This window comes from Nanorana parkeri, unplaced genomic scaffold (assembly GCF_000935625.1).
Source record: "Nanorana parkeri isolate BGI_ZX_2015 unplaced genomic scaffold, ASM93562v1 scaffold793, whole genome shotgun sequence".
Taxonomy (NCBI): domain Eukaryota; kingdom Metazoa; phylum Chordata; class Amphibia; order Anura; family Dicroglossidae; genus Nanorana; species Nanorana parkeri.
The window spans coordinates 430,515-450,734 of NW_017307061.1; the positions used below are offsets into that span (position 1 = coordinate 430,515).

Below are 20,220 nucleotides of genomic sequence, written 5' to 3' on the forward strand. Positions count from 1 at the left end.
TTGGGAGTGTTTCAGTGTTCACACACACACACACACACACACACACACACACACACTTGTATCACCTGAGGGTATTTTTCCCACAGATAATAGTTTGCTAGAGATGTCTGCTAACATCTTGAAAAGGGCTCTTTTACAAAGCGGAATCTCTGTGTGATTAGGCTATAATGGATGCACGCGTTCTCAAGCTCTAGTGCTGCATAGTAGTTTCAGGCTGGTGACTCGGGGGAATATGTTCAGCTTCACCACCTTAGGGAGAAGTATGTGGCACGCTGCTGTTAGAGCCTACACACAAAGGTGTTTTGCCTGATCCTTAGATAGTAAACAGCCCCTGTGTGAGCACCATTTTTACAATTTTCCTTTTCGTTCCCCTGTACAAACACAAATCTGAATATTACAAACCAGGCTGAGGCATCATTAAATAATGTGTCCCATTCTCAATCGCCCAGGTCACATTGACAGCAGGAGCGGAACCACCCATAACATGCAGATGGACCCTTTAATCCCAGGGGGCCCAAGGCCTCTTCGTCAGCTGTAGAGTCCACACAAATGACGCATCTTTCACTGTGCTTTCTGACAGATTCACTGTCCATTAATATAACAGTTGTTGCTCATTCCACAATAACTGGCTCTGGCTGTATCATGTAACAATCATCTAACATACATGGGCTTTACCCTGTTTGACAGGCTATATAAAAAAATAAAGATACCTGTTGCTTTATTTCCATCAAGCTCTTGTATTTCTCTGGCCTGTGAACTGTGTTAACCTTAATGTGAAATACATTGTCTGTGTAATCAGAAGCTCGTGTGTGGGGGTGTTATAAGCAGGTCACCGAACAACAGGAAATAAGCTCCCTGTCTTCTACCTTGATACAAACAAGGCATAAAGCCTATGACTCAACCTTCATGTTGCCAGTTTTTCTCCCTAAATACGCATACAGTAATTGATCATTGTAGATATTTTATGTACATTTATACGATTAGTGACCCGCGATATACCGTATGTCATGCTTTTCTAAAAAATCTGCAAAAAAATGATCATTGTAGACCGATCATGCTTGTTTCTTGAAACTGCAGGTAGTCGTCATTCAGGTCACTGGGTGGGTTTAGGTGGCCTGAATGTTGTGAATGCTATAAAGCATACACAATTTGTGGTTTAGCTCTGAGCATCAATAGGATGGGGATTGCATTTTGTTAACTCTGATTTTCATCATATACATCAGTACTTGTTATGTTGTGAAAAACGTATCTTGCAAAGGAGAAGGGTAGGGAAAGTAAGTGCTAGTTTGTGCTTTTTGTTCTTTAGTTATATATAACTAATATGGTGTTTTGGAAAACATACCAGAAAACACCACTTTGAGACCATTTTGCATGTTGCAATAAGGTTAGTTTGTGAAGTTTTGATGTCACAATAGTATTCTAAGATGCAGTGAGACAGATAACCCCTTTCACATATTGTACTTTCAAATTCTATGTTTACAATGCCATGTTAAAAATCAAACATACACATACCTCCCAAATGCCCCTCATTTGGAGCGACTGTCCCTCTTTTGGAACCAAATCCGTCTGTCCCTCTTTCCTCCTCAGAAGTCCCTCATTTTGGTCTGATGTACAGATATCTATGAAGATGTACTTTTTCCCTACTACAGTATTATGTTGTGCTAAAACCCTAATTCTATCCTATGTTTACAATTTAGAAAATATTTCATAAAATGGCTGCAGATGGAAAAAGTGGGCACCAAGAGACCATAGTGTTTGTTGCCTGGATACAAACTTAAGTTCCAGGTGTAGATCTGGCTCTTCCCTGCTGCACTTCACCATCAGTCAGTGAGTCCTTTTATCATGGTGATGGACCAGTTTTGAGACACGGGAGGCAGAGTTCTAGCTTCAGAAACTGAAGTGAGTGTTTGCATAATAGAACATATCGGGTGTTGGGGCTCTGTGCAATGTATGCCCAGTCAAGACAAAAATACAATGTAAAAGCAAAATTGCAAGAGACACTGCTAAGTGTTGTCTGTTTTTACAGTATTGGCATAAGCACAGGCCCACAAGTGTCTTATTGTAAATGCAGCCCTGGCAGTATTCTAGGGCAATGCAATGTCTGCATTTCCATCATTTAGCATGAGTTATATGTATTATTTTAGGCAGGTCTACGCTGATAAAACATATAGCTTCTATACAGACACATTTAGTTCCTATAGTTTTGAAGTAATTTGAGTTCAAACCAACACCTTTTTTGAAATGCGGATTTTATTAATTTGAAATATGTCCTACATGTGCGATATGTTAATCCTTTGTAATGCAGGGTGTGGGTCTCTGTATTATGTAAAACAGTACTTGACACCTTTGCTTCCAAGGAAACTTTTGTGTACTACATACAGTCTAGTCTGTACAGCATTGCCCACAGACATTTTTGTAGCTACTTTGATATGCCTAAAGTGTAAAAGGGTTTTGTCACACCTTTACTGAAGCAGACCCGCGATAACTGAAAACATTTCTAATTTGAGAGCTTTGCAGTTTTCTTAGCATACGTAATTGAAGTACTGAGATTTGTATGGCCTATGAAAGTAGTAATATACATCTCTATGTACACAGAAACAAACCACACAATAAAAAGACAACCTCTTTTGTATTTTGTAATTTACAGCTGTTTTATTACAGGTAGCACTTCTGGTTTATTATCTTCTATTATCTCATTAATCGTTAAATGCACAGAAGTCCTGACTCCAGGCTTTTCATATCCCATGTCTTGTTTTTGTTTGATGGTAACAATCGGCACTAAGCAAACACGATCTATCGATTTGCATATCTCCTCTCTTGGACAGGCATAGTTCCTAGTAGCATAAACCATCCAAGAACAATACTGTCTGTTTAAATGCAGTCATAGGACTCTCTTTTAAGGTGAGCAATGAACTGCAACTTTAAGTAGCAGCTGTTCTCCTGAACCCCGTCTGCACAGTAATTGGATTTCTGGCATGAATATTCGGATATATTCATGTCTATGGAAAGAAAATGCTCTCATTTATAGAGCATGGGAAAGACGAGGCTAGAATGTTAGTGGTCAAAATGTGTAACTGCACAATTTATTAATGCTGGTGGTGAGGCTCCACTTATTCCTTTTGTGTTTAAATGCCAAAATACACAAGCTGAAGAGTATGCTGGCCTATAGTGTTTTTTGTTCTGTTTTTTTTTAATAACGGCAAATGCAGGGACAGAGGCCATGATAATTTAAAGTGCAATTAAGCCCAAACTATTTGTTTTGTTTTTGATAGAATAGAAAGGAATGAGAGCACCTGTTTTTTATTGCTGTCTGTATCCCCATGAGGGTTGGTTCACACCAGCTCTGGTGTGTTCCAGCATGATTCGCTGCTGGAACACACTGAAACGCATCACGGCCGGCTTCCTGCGTTCAAAACAATGTCTGTGTTCTGGTCCAGTGCGATCTGAAAAAACGCTGCAAGCACTATGTTTTCAGATTGCACTGGACTGGAATGGAGGGCATTCCTGTACCTTGCGTTCTGGTGCGGGCGATCGCTCTGCGGGCGGTGGGCATGCCTGCGGTGCCATTGACATGAATGGCACTGCCACGCCCTCTCCCGCCCTGAACTCAGGAAGCTGTCTGGAATGTGCTCCAATGCGTTCCAGCAGCGAATCGTGCTGGAACGCAGCAGAGCTGATGTGACAGGGCCCTGAGGGAGATTCACCCCTCTCTATTTTTAACCCTTCCCTACTCTATCCAAAATGAAAAATGTTCTTGCTTTAGATATACTTTAATTTTGATGTGTGCGCTATACTGGTCTAGAGCAGCCACATAAACGTGTATCATTAGTCACAATATACTGTATTGTATAGAAATGTTCCACTGTATAGAAATGTTCCACTTCCTCCAATAATTGTATTTAACTCTGATGCACAGTACCTATTTTAGGTTAATCTCCAGGCAGACATCATAGCTGTTTGCTTGAAGTTCAGCTTTTTTTGCTGACTTTGGTTTTTTTTTTTGTAGTGTGTGGGCTTTGCATACATATGTACAAATAGTAAACTATAATTGTTGTAGTGCTTTGTTTTAGAGTATTGTATAAAGTGGTTTGTGATAATTTACTAGAAAGAAATGCTTATGCATTAAAAAAATGTTTTACAGACCAATACAATACATAGATAATTCTACTGCAGAATTACACCTGATCTGCCAGTGTGTGGCCAGATTTACATGAAAATGGTTTGGTGGACACTGAGCTTGTTGTTGGTAAGATAAAGATTATGTTCTTGTACGTTTAATAAGCACAGACTCAGCTGACTTAAAGGGGTGAAATGTCATTGATCCTGTCTCATCTTAGTCAGCAGATCTACCAAAAGCCTTGTTCCATCATTTTTTGACAGTCATCAACATCCTTATTGTGAAACGGGTATCCGCATGAGTCATGGACGAGTGTGTGAAATGGCTTATTTTTTGCTGTCTGAATGCACATTTACTGCATGATCAAGTGCTGTTTTCAGAACAATATACCATCTATATATGAAAAAGCAAAATGACTCTATAAGCTGCCAAAGTATTAATAAATGTATGTATGTATGTATGTATGTAACCTTCTGGGATCAGGAAGGAATTTTTTCCCCTGTTGGAGTAAATTAAACCATGCTTTTTATAGGGGTTTTTTTTGGCCTTCCTTTGGATCAACAGGGGGTAACTGTGGGCATAGCATTCTGTTAAGGCTTTTTTTTTTTCTACATATCTAGGTTGAACTTGATGGACATGTGTCTTTTTTCAACCTGACCAACTATCTAAATTGTGTATGTATATTTGTATGTATGTATGTATGTTTATTTGTACTCTGAGTCTACTTACCTGATACTGGAATGCGCTTGCCCGGCGCCACCTTCTGCCGACCCGTACGTCCGCTGTCTACGGAAATGTCTCTGACCTGTGTACTATACAAAATTGACAACAACACAAACATGCGGACCTGAGATATGCCATGGTCCGGGTGGATGGTACGCCAATAAGGGGGCATACCCTGTGCGTGATGTGCGACAACCGATTAGGTAGTAAACTGAAAGTGGAAAAAGTGTTTTTATTGTGCTTACACCGATAGCTCTCCAAGGCCTGGGAGGAAAGGGCGGGAACTACATCAAAAGCAAAGTATGTATGCTGATGAAGTGGGGGGGGGTCTTATTGCGGCTGGGTATGGATGGTTGCAGAGCCATCTAAAACATGGCTTTAACATGGGAAGTCAAGTAACCGTAAAATGCCTACAGGTTAAATAAAAGTCAGAAATTGATTATCCACCATTGAGAAAAAAAAAAAGAACGCTATGCATAAACCAGCAAAGTACACAGCTGGGACTGTTGGTATTACAAAGGACTCCAGGAGACTATTTTTCAAGGTAGGTCATGTTCAGTGGCGCGAGCATGGGGCTAGGTATTTACCGTCCTCTTTCACAGCTATGCCTCGTTAGAGTAACTTGTTATGTACTCATCAATAGTCAACTGTACTTTATGCAGTTTATACTGTTCAGCCGGATACACTGAAATGCATTCTATATCAAGTACTGCTCCAATGCACAGTCTGTGTTTTAAGCCATATACATTACCTCTGTACTGCGATTGGTTTTAAAGTGTTTGTGCCCCTGATGGGGAGATTTACCCTCTCTATTTGTCCTGGTGGCCATTGTCACCAAGATAGAAAGTGATCGCAAATGAAACATTTTATTGTTGTAACCAGAACTGGAATAACATGCAAGTCTTCTAGTGGGAATACTTGTGAGAGGAATCCTCTCTAAGTTGTCACATCAACAACAACATGTCCTCTCACTTCTCTCTACAGAACAGAAAGTGAAGGTTGATCTCAATGGGAAACAGGGAAAAAAAACATTGGTGTATTCCATCACTTCTGGTGGCACTCTCAAACACACTCAAAACACACACTTCCGGCGTCATTTCTCCAAATGCTGTAGCCAGAGAAGAAGCCGGTGAAGCAGATCGTTGCTTCATCAGCTTTTTTTGTCTCCATAAAGAGGACCTGTCACATCCTCTTTGCTATCACATAGGGGACTTTTTAGTCCCTATGTGATAGCAATACAGTTAAGTGTAAAAAAGAAAGTTGAAAAAACTAGTCACATTTAAAAAAAAAAACTTAAACAAATTTTTTTTTAAAAAGCCCCTGCCCCCATGTACATGCACATACAAATGCATACACGTGTCAGGTGCGAAAACGACGATTGCGCCACACATGTTACATATCACCACAAAAAGTCAGAGTGCGAGCAATAATTCTAGTCCAATTTTAGATATGGTAGTTTTATTTGCGATTTTGTGGGCATGCGGAATTTTAAGGCTTGACATGTTTGGTGTCTATTTACCCAACGTGACCCCATCTTTTATATTTTATTAAAAAAATTAGGTAATAATAAATGGTTCATAACATAACGTAAGTAAAACAGTTTGTTTTTTCCCCAAAAAAATTTTCAGTTCTTTTTTCTTTATATAGTAAAACCCCAGTGGTGATTTAAATACCACCTAAAGAAAGCTTTATCTGTCCCCAAAAATGCTATAAAATAAATTTCACTACAGTGTTGCATGACGGAATAAATGTCAGTCAAAGTACCGCAGCGCTGAATACTGAAAAATAGCCCGGACGGGAAAGGGATTTACAACCCCAGCCTTGAAGTGGTTAATCCCAAGTAAAACTAATTAAAAAATGCACCAGAATACATAAACTGGATGAATGCACATGCAGAAACGCATGCATATCTGGTCTGGAGATGGTGTGAACAAGACCTCGGTAGCATAAAACTGTGGATTTCCAATGACTTTCTGTCCCACTGACAATGGTCACCAGGACGACTAGAATGGTAAATCTTCACAGGGCGGAGACGGGCAGCAATAACCTGACAAGGGTTCTAACTGTTCCATTCTCTGCCTGAAACTAAAAAAAAGTTTTGGTTTGAAATATACTTAAACTTGTGTAAGTTTTTCATCAGGGTATACTTCACTTCTTATAGTAGTTATTCTTAACAGTTTACAGCTTTAGCTACTAATAAACCATACAAAACTGAAAGTAAGGTGCAATTAACATTTCTAGATGTTCACTATTGCATAGAAAATCTTCACTTTTTGAGGTTTGGTCACTAGTGTATCTTTAGTTTTGTTGTTTTTTTTTTTTTTAGTTTTGAGTAGAGTAGAAAATGGTAAGAACCTTTTTTTTCAGAATTTTTTTTTCTTTGCTGTGTCACTTGTGGAGATTTACCTTCACTCTTTTTCATAGAGACACAACAGAAAGTGAGTGGAGATCTTTTTAAAGTGAGTGGTTCTTCCCCTCTTGGATAGTTGTCACAAGGAATAGTGTCCCCACTGGAAGATTCCTCCTTAACTGTTCCAGTGACAACCATACAATTTTGGATTTCCAATCACTTTCTGTGCCATTGACACTGGTTGCCAGGACAAATGGGGAGTAATCTTCCTTGAGAGGACACAAACCGCAATAAAAACCTGACTGAGGTTTTAACGATTCCCCAATGTTTCCAAAACAAAAAAGCTAAATACATTTGAGAACATTCCCCGGACACAATATTGGTTGCACATAATGTACTGGTTACATTTTCTATGTATGCATTTAAATCTGTGCCTGAAAACCCTTATGGTATATTACTTTTCCCTGTCTACCCGAACTCCCACCTCCCTTTGGAGTCCCCTGATGCTGGATTGTTTTCATCATCATGGCCACGTATATCTCACCCGCAGCAGATTTAAATTGCAAGTGCCTCAGATCCTGCTCTTTCCTTTAGGCAGCTGTCAGTGGTGATCAATTAATTTTATGCACATCTACTTACATTTGCTATTGTCAAGCAAGCTGTGTTTGCTGTGCCTTAATGTTATCATTTCTGCATTTACTATGATGTCAAAGTACAGTGCACTGTTGAGAGAAATCCTCTTTTTTTAGACATCGCCCTAGATGCCATAATAATATTTTTTGTCCACTAATGTAATGAGACCTATTCTGTAAGCATTTTACTGCACTCTTTACTCTACTCTTTAGTCTCCTACAGGCATATTATAGGAATTATATAATTCAGACTGTATGAATAGAGCTTTTCATTATTAAACCAGTTTTATCTTTCAAGTGGTGTGGAATTGAGTGCAACTGAAATGTTATGTAATTGTGCAGGACTTAAGGATCCATTTTTATATTGACATAGAACCGTAATCTCTAACAAATGCATTATCTGGTTGTAGCCTGAGCACTTTGTGTAGTGACTTTCTTGGGGCAAACCTTTTTTTTTTTTTTTTTTTTTCTCGATAAACCAAGTCCATTACAAATTGCTGCTCCACAGTGATGTAAAACGTTCACCTCTCTACTGTAGAACTTGATGATGATTAGACATGACATAAGTGCAGTACATACAATGTGTTTTTTGAATACTTGTCTAGTAAGATTTAGGGTAATGAATGAAAAGAATAAAGATGAGGCCTATAAGAAGCATCCTCATTTCATTTGAAGTAGGAAACCGATTCATTTAGTAGGACTAGATATGGTGAGAACACTGTGACTTATCTTGATTTTGGCTTCTTCAGTTCATCTGGCAGCACAGGATGGATTTCATCTTCTACATATAAAGCACGTGAGTGTCCAAAATTACATTTTTAGGGAAGTCATGAGCCAATTAAAGGGATGCATTTCTTTCCTCTAGGTATGCAAGGGGCCATGGGTATGCAATAGGTACTGTACTCCAACCCACAGTTATTTAACTAGAATACTGATCCTTTGCAAAAGAACTCAAAAACTTGTTATAGCTATAGATGGTGGTGAATCCAGTCATGGAACTAGAATATTTAAATGATCATTACATTAACATGTGTTCTCCATCATTCTGAATGTGTATTGTTAGTGCCACGAAGGAGAGGAGACAGGCAGCTCAGCATTGTCTTTTTTTTTTTTTCTCTTTTACTGAAAAAATATCAAGACTAATTAAAGGAGAACAATCATCCAAAGGCTATGCTGGTTCCCATAGTCATAAAAATTGTTGCATATTTCAGCTGAAATAAAATGGGTTTGCTGCACAGATGACTGTATTTGAGAATCATGGTAACTGTTGATGTCTGATCACAGGTTTTGTAGAAAACAGTTTAACATAAAGTTGGTTATAGACTTTGGTGATTCGTTAGGCCTTGGGTATCTTACCACTAAAAGACCCGGAGGGGAATTTATGATGGCAATTGCGAGTGTTAAAACTTGCACGAAATATATTTGATGCACTGCGCGCCAGATTTATATAGCTTGTGTAATGTTGTTCATAAATGAGGTCTTGAAGAAGTGGTCATGGGGACTTCTTAAGTTGTGATTGTTTTGTTAGGTGATGCTGCAGTTTCAGACAGCCGCAGAATAAGTGCAGATGAAAACAGGTGCAAAAAACATACAATTGAAAAAGTAGTGCAAGCTCTGGTCAAAACAGGGTCACATGTTAAAGGAGAACTATGGGGTTAAGGCTTTTCCCCATAGTTCTCAGGGTAACGGGAGGACACAAATTAGCGTCCTCCCGTCACCCTAAGCTCAGTATACCGCGAGCTGCTGCTGCAATTATGTCTGGATCCGCCTAGCTGCGTGAGTGACAGCGGGCTCTGCCTATCTAGAGGCAGAGCCAGCTGTACCCGCCCCCTCCCCCGTCCGATCCGCCAGTCAGCGCTGGCGGATCAGAGCGGGGAGGGGGAATCCAGCCCCTCCCCTGTCATGGCAGAGAGCTGTGACAGGATCGAGAGGTGAGCGAACGCCGGTATGTGTTCGCTCACCTCCCGATCTACTGAGCCGACCTGGGACAGTCTCATTGTCACAGGTCAGCTAGAACTATGAGGTGAGTGCAAAGCACTCACCTCATAGTTTTCCTTTTAAAATACAGATTTGCACATAACAAAAAAGGTCTAAGAGGCTAAAACTGTCGCAATTGCGTTGATCCCCCCCCAGTCTCAGTCTTGCCTCGGAGACACATCTATCAGTAATGCCATCTCGTAGGAGATCAGATCGAAAAACAATCTGTAAACAGAAAATATCCCACCTGGACAGTAGACAGTAGTTCCCAACACAGCTCTTCCAAATCCTTTGTATTGCCCCCTGGAAACTAAACTGTTTGTAAAAAGAACAGATCTTTCACAAGAATAATAGTCAAAAGCCTTTCCTTCTTGCTGGTTTCATGAACCTCAAACACTGACCACAATCTCCTTCTGAAGTATTCAACAAAACAAAATGATGTACACAAAGTGAGAGGTTTATTTCCATGGAGAAAAAATGATCAGTACTTCATGGTGGCTTGGAAGTGCTTGTAATTGCATTGATGTAATCTTCAGAACAGCATGATTGTCACTTTGCTTGCACATATTAGGATGTGTATGAACACTATACATCTGAACATTATTTTTACAGCTAGGAGGACACTGCTTTATCAGGCCTGCCTTGAGTTGCAGTTAAGCAGCTTTTGTGGGTCATGGGTCTACGATGAGTGTAATAATGGGGAAATGTCTTTTGTTGTATGGTTAAGATGAAAGTGATTTGTCATGAGACCTGTTGCTGAGTGTGCAGACAGAATTTCTGTGTAATACATGCAAATTAGTTTTAACAATTGGTCTCCAGACATGGGAGTCCCTTGAGTTGTCTTTTCATAACTGCTTTTAATTATAGCATTCTTTTTTCAAGCGCTAATTGCCAGCCCCTGCCTAATGAACATGAGGATAGCACAGCTGTTCTAAAACGATCCTTAATGCTGATGTGTACAGACTGTAATCAATGAAATCCTGTTCAGTCAATGGGGAAAAATGTAACCTTCATTACCATATGATGGTCCTACATTAGATTTTCTTTTAAATGCAGCTTACTGCTGAACTTTGTAAATACTTAACACACAATAGACTCAATTAAAAAATCATTAACATCAGCCTAAGTCATGTTACTGTTTCCAAAACTCATTGGACTTAACTGACAATAACTCACCAGTAGAAGGGGGATCCTTCTACTGGTGTGTTAAGGTGCCCACACACCTTGCGATAATCGTACGATAATCGCAAGGTGTGTGGAAGGCTTGCGACCTCTGCTACTGTAAGGTTGCACAAATTTTATCTTAGGAACATGTTCGAAAACCCGCCGAGAATCGTACGATTGTCGTGGGTGTGTGGCATGTTCGTAAGATAAATGCCGCATGGGCCGGTGTGCGCAAGCGCACACTGCCTGTTCAGCATTGCGGTCATCGGAAGCTCGCCCCTCAGCAGGGCGGGCTTGCGATCATCGCAAGTACGATCTGCCTGTCCAAGATAGCGATGGTTGTAAGGTGTGTGCCCAGCATTAGTCTAATATATTGTTAACCTAATAAATTGAGCTTAATTGTACATGGTTTCTGCTGCAGAGCTAAATTTTTTTAGTGTGCTAGGTATGCTCACGTTAGGCACGCAGCCTGCACTCAAGCAGGCTACGTGACTTAATATATTTTTGACCTGAAAGGTATAACTGCCAGTGTGGATCCTGCACCCGACCTATGGTAGTACATTCTGTAGCCATGTACTATTGCAAAGACTTTTCTATTCTCCTGGATGTTCACTGAAAAAGGTGAAGCTGTCCATTTTCTTTCTAGCCATTTGCATTGCTAGTTAGGTGTATATGTCAAAAAAGACAAAAACGCAGTATTGCAGTGTTCTTATTGGACTAACAAAATATATAAAAGACAAGCTTTCGAGAGTGAACCTCTCTTCTTCAGGTCAGAAGCAATACCTGAAGAAGAGAGGAGTATATTTTCTTTAATATCCTACTCATCCTTTCCTGAGTATCCTGTGTCTTCTAGCTATAAAGGTCAAAACAATTAATACAGCAGCTTATGTTGTTTTAGCAATTTTCCTAGGAGAATTACAACATGCTGCAATGCAGAATCTGTTAACCTGATAACTGAAAGCATGGTAGAGTGCAATTCTTGCATAGGCTGCTTATTCAGTTTTTTTCAAAATCTTTATTTTACATAGGAATTTCTACCACCCATTTAATTTTGTTTGGTGTTATTGTATGTGTGTTTGTGTGTATATGTATGTATATTAGGGATGCACAGATTTTTTTTTTTTGTGGTATATTTATCTTTCGGTACTGGATACCAAGTACCATTACTTCCGCTAGCATGGAAGCCGTCTCCATGCTGTTTGATCAGCTCCATGCTGATTTGGCCGGGAGGTGGCTTCCCGGCTAATCAGGAAGTCGGGCTGCGAGTCATTACACGCTGCCCATTTTCCTGATTGGTCAGCAAGTCGGCTCCATGTTCCCTTACGGCACTGCCTGTCAGAGAAAATCTCCTTCTGACAGGAAGTTCCGGTATTTGGGTGAGTATGAGTACTTGCCCAGATACTCGGTATTGGCATTGGTGCATCCCTAATGTGTGTGTGTGTGTGTGTGTGTGTGTGTGTGTATATATGTGTATGTGTATATGTGTGTGTGTGTATATATATACTGCTTGAAAATCCCACGTTTGCTCCCTCACATTTTGTAGATGAGCAGGTGTAATAATGGAGAGGAGATTATACTTGTTCACAGGGCATAGAAGCCTTGCCATTGTAGTCAACAGTGTGTGGGTGTAGTTTTAAAGATGGGTTTGTAATTGGACATACTTAGTAGCAAAATAGAAGCTCATATCTGATACGGTTTTGGAAGCAGCTTTTTGTCTCCTGGGATTCAATTCTCATTTATGCTCCATTCAGATAACATAAACGCTGCCTATTATGGTGTGGCCTCTCATGAGAACTTAGTGCTGTAAAATTGCTGTAAAGCTTTGGCTTTACAAAGATTTGGTAGTCTATGCGAGCTGTGGAGCACTGCCCTAGTAAAGTATGGGGCAAGGATAAAAATGCCTCATTTTGTGATGTGTAAGGCTGAGGTTTAACAAAAAATATCTAGTGGCAGCACTTGATGGTATACTGTAGTTTCTAGGAGGAAAAAATGAAAACTGTTCACTATACACTATACTATTTCTTCTGCTATACTTCTGTCACCATGTAATGCTGCTCTTGTACACTAATCTCCTTTACGGTAAAAACAGGTAAATGTATATTATAGTAGTTATTGTAGTAGTAGTTTGTATTGAAAACATCTCTATATGCAATGGGATATTTACAGTAAGGAAACATTTTTAAATGAAAAGTTATTGTTTACTGTACTGTTATTTTATATATTATATAGCTAAATGAAACACAGATTCTTATTACAAAAGTTATGTTCATGAATGCCTATTTTAAAGCTATGCTTTAGCAGACAATGTGCTGCAAAGCGGGGACAGTAGACGCTGACTTTGTTTTTCTGTTTTTCAGTGTATCTCGTATATAATATATGGTGCTATGTGTACTAGGCAGATAGTCTTGTGATAGATTTAAGAGACTAGAGAAATCATGTTTTAAAAAGCTGGAGACAGAACAAAGGAAACAATGCAAGTCTGGTTAATCAAGTTTCACTAGGTTTGCTCAATGCTTGTACATATGTGCAATCCATGATTAGTTTCTGGGAACATGAATTTGGTCAGTCTTTGTTTGGGCTTCAGGTGATCTCTAAAAAAATGCAATTGGGATTAACCTGTTTCGCTGTTATTTAATAGTCAATTCTCTTATCCATGAAAGAGAGCCACAAATGGCAAGCCCATAGGAGACACAACACCTCCTATGAAAGGCTAGGCCTACAATATCAGTGTCTGTATTCAACACGACTAGTAATGCTATGCACTTAGGTTTATTGTCTTCTTTTTAGGCCTCTTTCACATGGCCTTCCGATCAGGTCCTCCCATCAACTTCTCAGGCAGATCTGATGGGAAGCTCAATGTAAGTCTATGAGGAGTCAGGTGTATACGCACTACTTTTGATAACCTCCGAGTCCATCGAAGTGTGAAAATAAAATGGAACAATGTTCTGTGTTGGCGGACTTGAAAAGGGACAGATTGGAAGCAATCGGATATAAATGGACACGTCTAAAGGTGCCCATATACCTTGCGATTATCGTACGAGAATCGCAAGGTGTATGGAAGGAGTGCAACCGTTTCTACTGTACGGTCGCACATCTTTTGTCTTATGAGCAGGCTTGAAAACCTGCCGAGAATTGTACGATTGTCGGCGGGTTTATGGCCTGCTCGTAAGACAAATGCCGAACGGGCCGGTGTGCGCAAGCGCACACTGCCTGTTCAGCATTGCAGTCATCGGAGGGGCGGGCCTTCGAAGATCGCAAGTACGATCTGCCTGTCCAAGATAGGCAGATCGTACGAGCTGTTAATTAGCTTACAACCATCGCAATACAAAAGACTTGCGATCGTTGTAAGGTGTATGGGCACCATAACAGTTGTTTATTTGTAAAGAGAACAGCTGTGCCAATCACACTTATTTGAAATCCCAGCAGGTCCCAATATCCCAGCTAGAAATCAGAAGCATATACAGGTTTCTAACCAACCACTACACTGAGGTATCAGCCAGAACTATTCTGGCCCTCTACAGTAGACTAATTCGACAGTTTTCAGGACAAATTTGAGTCAAGTATTAGAAGCACAACTTGGTGTTCTCCACCACTGAAAAATGTGTGCGCATATTTTGGATGCTGTATACATTTTGTACATAAAACTAATTATGTCATTTGTCAGTATAGTTGTAAAGTTGTTTTTGTGACAGCAGAAAGGAAGTCCCATATATAACATACAAAATGGAAGGAGTACTTCCTCAGAAGATGGGGTCTGGGAGCACAGGACAATGTAAGGCAATTACCATTATTACCAGTCTACAAGTGTGTTGCTCAGTGATAGCAGGAGCAGGAAATGCCTGACAAATGGCATCCTCATATGGACACAATAAAAAATAAAGGCATTATTAATAGTCAGTGTTGGTTAATTCTAGCAATCCTTCCTGATGTACTTTATTTTGTCCAAGATGGTTACTTCACACTGGGTTTTGGCCAGTAGGGCGATATTGGTAATTTAGTGTAACAACATTTGTTTTCCATACCTCTCTTGATGTTCGACAAGAACATTACGCCTATGGTGAACAAACATGGGAATGAATTGTATCATAGTATATGGCTGATTTTCTAAAATCAAGTTGCAGGTAATTTTTTCTGTAAAACAAGATTAACTAAGAGTAGGACCTGCTAGTAAATGTGAGGTATACAGTATATACCAGCTGTACATGGCATCAGAGACATTAGTAAGGCTAATCTGTCTGCTAATACTTTTAGTAAAAACGTTGTAAAGGTAATGCCCAGTTACCAGACTTCCATTACTAATAGATACCTGCCTTAAAAGAACATGGCATGTTTTGCTTTTTTTTATTTATGTGCCCTACTTCAACTCTATGGCCAGGTTGTTTCTAAGAGCCATAGTCAAGATGAAAGGCATAGAAGCTGAGCACATTACTCCCAACATCACTGTTATTTGATGGCGGCTACAGCATTTCACAGGTTATCTATACTCTGATATGTGGGCTAATAAAGTCATTGCAGGTTCAGTGGTGCATTAGGAAATGCTTGTTTGTGCATTTCTTTTGCAATGAGTATTATTATCATACAGGATTTTTATACCGTCAACAGTTTGCGCAGTGCTTTACAATATAAGGAAGACATGACAATCGCAATACAATTCAAGACAAGATAGTAAAGGGTGCCTGCCCCTGAGGGCTTAAGAATTCAACCCATTTACAGTTCTCAATGTTTTAGAAAAAAAACGCTTTTGCTATATTATTGATAAAAATGAATTCAGTAATTGACATATATGTAATTTTGTAATTTAACATTACTAAAATAATCCTTACATTTCAATCTGTAGGTGCTATGTTTTTCTAAAACCAAAGAATTTAAAAGTCGCCTTCCTGAAATATTGCATACTGGGACAGGTCATTGCATCACTGCTTTCACTTAAGTCTGCCTACAGCGTATTGTCATTAGAAGCATCCCCTGCAATAGTTGAGGTAACTCTAGGATCCTGTATGGCTATAGGAAATTGAGCTGGTGCTTCTCTACAACACCGAGATTGCATAGGTGCTTCGACACTCCCAGTCAGATTGACAAAGGACATGATTGGGTAAACATCCGTTTCTTCTAAGCAGAGAAAGGTAGGAATTTGTAACAAAGTTTGCTAAAATTCTAGCAATGCATACAGATAGTGGGATTGTATCACAGAAAAGTGACTTCTGAGAACTGTGCTGGCAACAGTGTGCAGCAGCTATACAGCTAAATGTCACATGTAAAGCAAAATTCCATTCCTCAAACCTCACACCAAATTTTAACATCTAAAAACAAATAATGTAGATTTTTGTAGCATAGATGCTATTGTATTTGGTTTAGATAATGGCACAATTTATCAGGTATGCCACTTGGAACAATCCACTATATTGCTAGCAAGCCTATGAGCACTTTTTTTTTTGCTAGGAGATAACCAGTCTTCTTGTCTGCTAGTTTTCATATTGCACTAGACAGAATTGTGTAATTAGCGAGCATGCTGCAAAGGCTTATGTTTTAGAATGTTACTACACAAGAAGGTTAGAAGTATAATTTTTTGTCTCATCTAAAATCATTTATACTAATTGTGCATGCAAAATGGTAATCATTTTATTCAGAGACATTCTGGGGGGAATTTATAAAAATTGGAGCAGACAAAATCTGGAGCAGCTGTGCATGAGAACCAATCAGCTTCTCTCTTTAGTTTGTTCAGTTTAGATTTGAAAATGAGAGAGAGAAGCTGATTGGTTGCCCTGCACAACTGCTCCAAATTTTGTCTGCTCCAGTTCTGATACATTCTTTGTTTTCACTTTTCGGTCTTCCCTCCTTCCTTTTGACTTTGGTGATCCTTATTGGTTCACTTTTGCAGTTCCCTATGCTTCTCTCTGGAGCAGTTGACAGTTTCATTGAGTATGCACATTACTTTTTCCCTTTGAACCTTTCATCACTTTTTGGGACATGGACATCACACTTCACATTCTTCATGCCATTAACCTGAATATAGTACATATATTTTGTAGTCCACATCAAAATAATCCATTCTCTTCCCCTCACAAGGATTTCCCTGTATTCTATTGCCATGATGCCACTAGCCCAGACTTGCTCTTATTTCTGACATGCGTGTCCATGCTGAAAACAGCAGAGCACCTTGCTCGAATGACGTCATTTTCCATCTCCGGCAAACGCTTACTCATGTCACTGGGCTAAGCTATAGTAGTCTGTGACATGTCCCATACTTCCGTTCTCACGAGTGTCTATGAAATATTTTATACTCTGTTTCGATGTATTAATAAAGTGTTAAACTACAAATGTGCTTTTGTTTTAAAAATGTAATTGAGAATTAATTGGAGACAAATACAATGTTCTGTTCTGTGAATAAAGAGTTAAAGAACTTTAGTTTAAAAAAAAAAACGTCTAAGGTGGTGGGTGGAGGAACCCAATGTGGTATACCTCTACACAGATCTCAGATGCAACCCAAACCCGCTTCCTACTGCCGGGCCCTCTGCCTCATGGGATAGTATTCCCATTTTTCAAGCTGGGTGCCTGACCTGCAGTGTAATGCTATGTCTACGGGTTCTATAGAGAGGTGTGGAAAAGTTGGCCAAACAGTGGGGAACAGGACCATACTGTATCTGAGGTCCGTGTATGTGCATGCTAGACAGGTGGGGGAGCTCTATTTTTAAAACGGTACACCTGTACATTAACTCTTTATTCACAGGACAGAGCATTGCATTTTTCTCATTTGAATTCTAGATCAGCATTTGGAAACCGATATAATACTGAACAATGCAGTTTCCATTCACTACACCATTGCCAGAAGCAAACTGAGGGCTGAAGCAAAAACCCGAATCTGATTTCTGTGGCAAGCAGTGGTTTTTGTAGTGCAGGTCTTCATTGGTAGCGATGGTCAACAGCAGCTCTAATTTTTCCTATTAAATTAGTTTTTGTATACTAATCAGGGTCTCATGTTTATGCACCTTCTAAACTTTTAATACTGTGTAAGCACTAACATATGAATTTTCAGCACCTTTTGTTTTGTGATTTATTGGCAACAGCAGTCAGCATGTTTACTCATAGGAAATCGGTTCTAAACTTTAAATTAGAAAGCTGGTGCGGTCATCCTTTTTTGTGTACTGCAGGAGATACAGATAGAACAGGAAGAAGGAAGTAAATGATTCCTCTCTTAGGCTTTCCTGTCTTATGTAATTTATTTCTCTTAATATATGTGTGAGATGACATCAGATCTGTCATCCAAGCCTATTTATCAGTCTGGCATTGTTTTGTATTTTATTACTACATACAAACATTTGATGGCCTTATGTGCAATTTAGATTGTTTACAAATAATATTGAGATTAAAATGTGTGCTTTGTGTGTATGCAATGAGAATAGGATAATTTTGGCTCCTATTTTTTATTATGTTTTGGTAATAAATCACTGTGCATATCCAGGTAAAGATTCCTGCATGTTTTTACTTTTGCTTATCCTAATTTAGACTTATTCTTGTGCATTGTTATATCTCATCTGTAGGCGCTTGTGGAGTATGGGTACAACTGCCAGTGCAGCTCAGCAGCCAGCCCCAATAGTGCCCCCCAGTGACAGCATCCAAGGAAATGGCAGTGGAAGTTCAAGTGGAGAAGACAGAAACAGCCTAAGCATTCATTCATTCCAGACAGCGGGCCACCACAACAAAGCAAAATCCATCATCACCAATAAAGTTGCCCCTGTAGTTATAACGTAAGTACTGAACTAAAATGCATTACATATGATTTCATGCCAGGAATTGCAGTCTGATAAGGATTTTTTGTAGTGAGATAATCATTGAACATATTTTCCAAAGATTATTTCATTGAAGTTAGTTAACAGTGCCTGTTTGTGTTTCTCTTATAACAGGTATGCTTTCAATGGAAACTACAGTCTATTTTGTATTTTTTTTAAACAGCTATAAGACTACATCATAGTAGCCACATTTGATTTACTGCAGATACACAGCCAAATAATAACCACCTATGTGTCTGTAATCTAAGGTGTGCTGCTTTGCCTTAGCAGGCTTTGCTGACTGCGTTGTCATGCATTTCGTTTTGTTTCATAACATGAGCAAAATGAATGGACCAAAGAAAACTGATTACTTCTATAATACCCATTCCAACTAGCTCCCTGTATTGCTGTGCTGGGGAAAAGTCCTACATGCTGCATTTATGTTGTGTTGTCCCACTAAAGTCCATTGAAGGGTATACTTCAAAGGCGGAGCTAACCCTCTAAAAATGCCATACTACAATACCATATGTATTATAATAAGCAGGAGCACTTACTTATTCTGCATAGGTATTGTGGCAGCACTTCAGCCACACACACTTGGCCTTACATATTGGTAGATCTGCAGGAAGCGAAATATAATTTTCACTTTATATTTCATCATTTCAATCAAGTGCTTTATTATAAGATAATTTTTTTATTAATCTAATTCTATTTTGTGATTTATATTTTGCATTTTAATAGGCCAATGTCAGATTTTTGTTTATTATCTGGATGGAGTATGTAATATGAAGTGATTTGCTGTACAAGTTTTGTTGTAAATGGTAATCTGTAGTGAAGGTGAGCTGAACATGATGTCTTTTATTTCAGGTACAATTGTAAAGAAGAGTTTCAGATTCACAATGATTTTCTTAAAGCAAGTTACTCTGTTGGAAGGATTTCTGAGACAATGCCAGAACACTATCTTGTACAGGTAAAGTCTAAGATTGTCAGACCTAGGCCAGCTAAAACTCTCTTAAATTGTAACTACAGCCAAAACGTTTCTTAGCTTTAGATAGAGTGAAGGTTTTTATTGCGGTCTGGATATCTGTTGGGGAGATTTCTTTTTACTGCTTCCCATTGCAATCCCTGTCACCTGAACGGAAGTGAGGCCATCTCCAAATGTGGATGTAGACCGAATTAAAATCAGACAGAGCTTGTAACCCATCCACACTTCATGTGTCCCCATTGGAGAGATCATTGCACATGGTGACTATCATTGCTAGAACCAGAAATGAAGGGAAATGTATTAAGAGCAGCAGTAAAAGCCTGCATATTTAATCCCTTCTTTAGGGTGTGTTCACACCAAGTACTTTTGGGCTGTGCTGGATGCCTTTTCTCAGCACAGCCTCAATGCACAGACAAGGCAATTTGGCTTGTTTTAAATTGACTTGGTTCACAACACCATGTTGCAGGGGTGTGTGCAGTACTTTTTTCAGTGCAGCATAATACAAC

General features: G+C 39.3%; 1 protein-coding gene across 3 annotated transcripts in view; it reads left to right on the forward strand.

Annotated features, from left to right (window-relative positions):
• The window catches only part of PALD1 (phosphatase domain containing, paladin 1), a 177,429-nt gene that overhangs the window by 75,926 nt on the left and 81,283 nt on the right, over nt 1-20,220 (forward strand). For 2 of the 3 annotated variants that reach the window (XM_018564903.1, XM_018564905.1), the window contains 2 exons: nt 18,502-18,708; nt 19,597-19,699. In XM_018564903.1, coding sequence (XP_018420405.1) covers nt 18,502-18,708; nt 19,597-19,699 — 310 coding nt within the window. Of the gene's footprint in view, nt 1-13,616; nt 13,637-18,501; nt 18,709-19,596; nt 19,700-20,220 lie in introns of those variants that run through there. The other variant, XM_018564904.1, reaches the window with a different exon arrangement.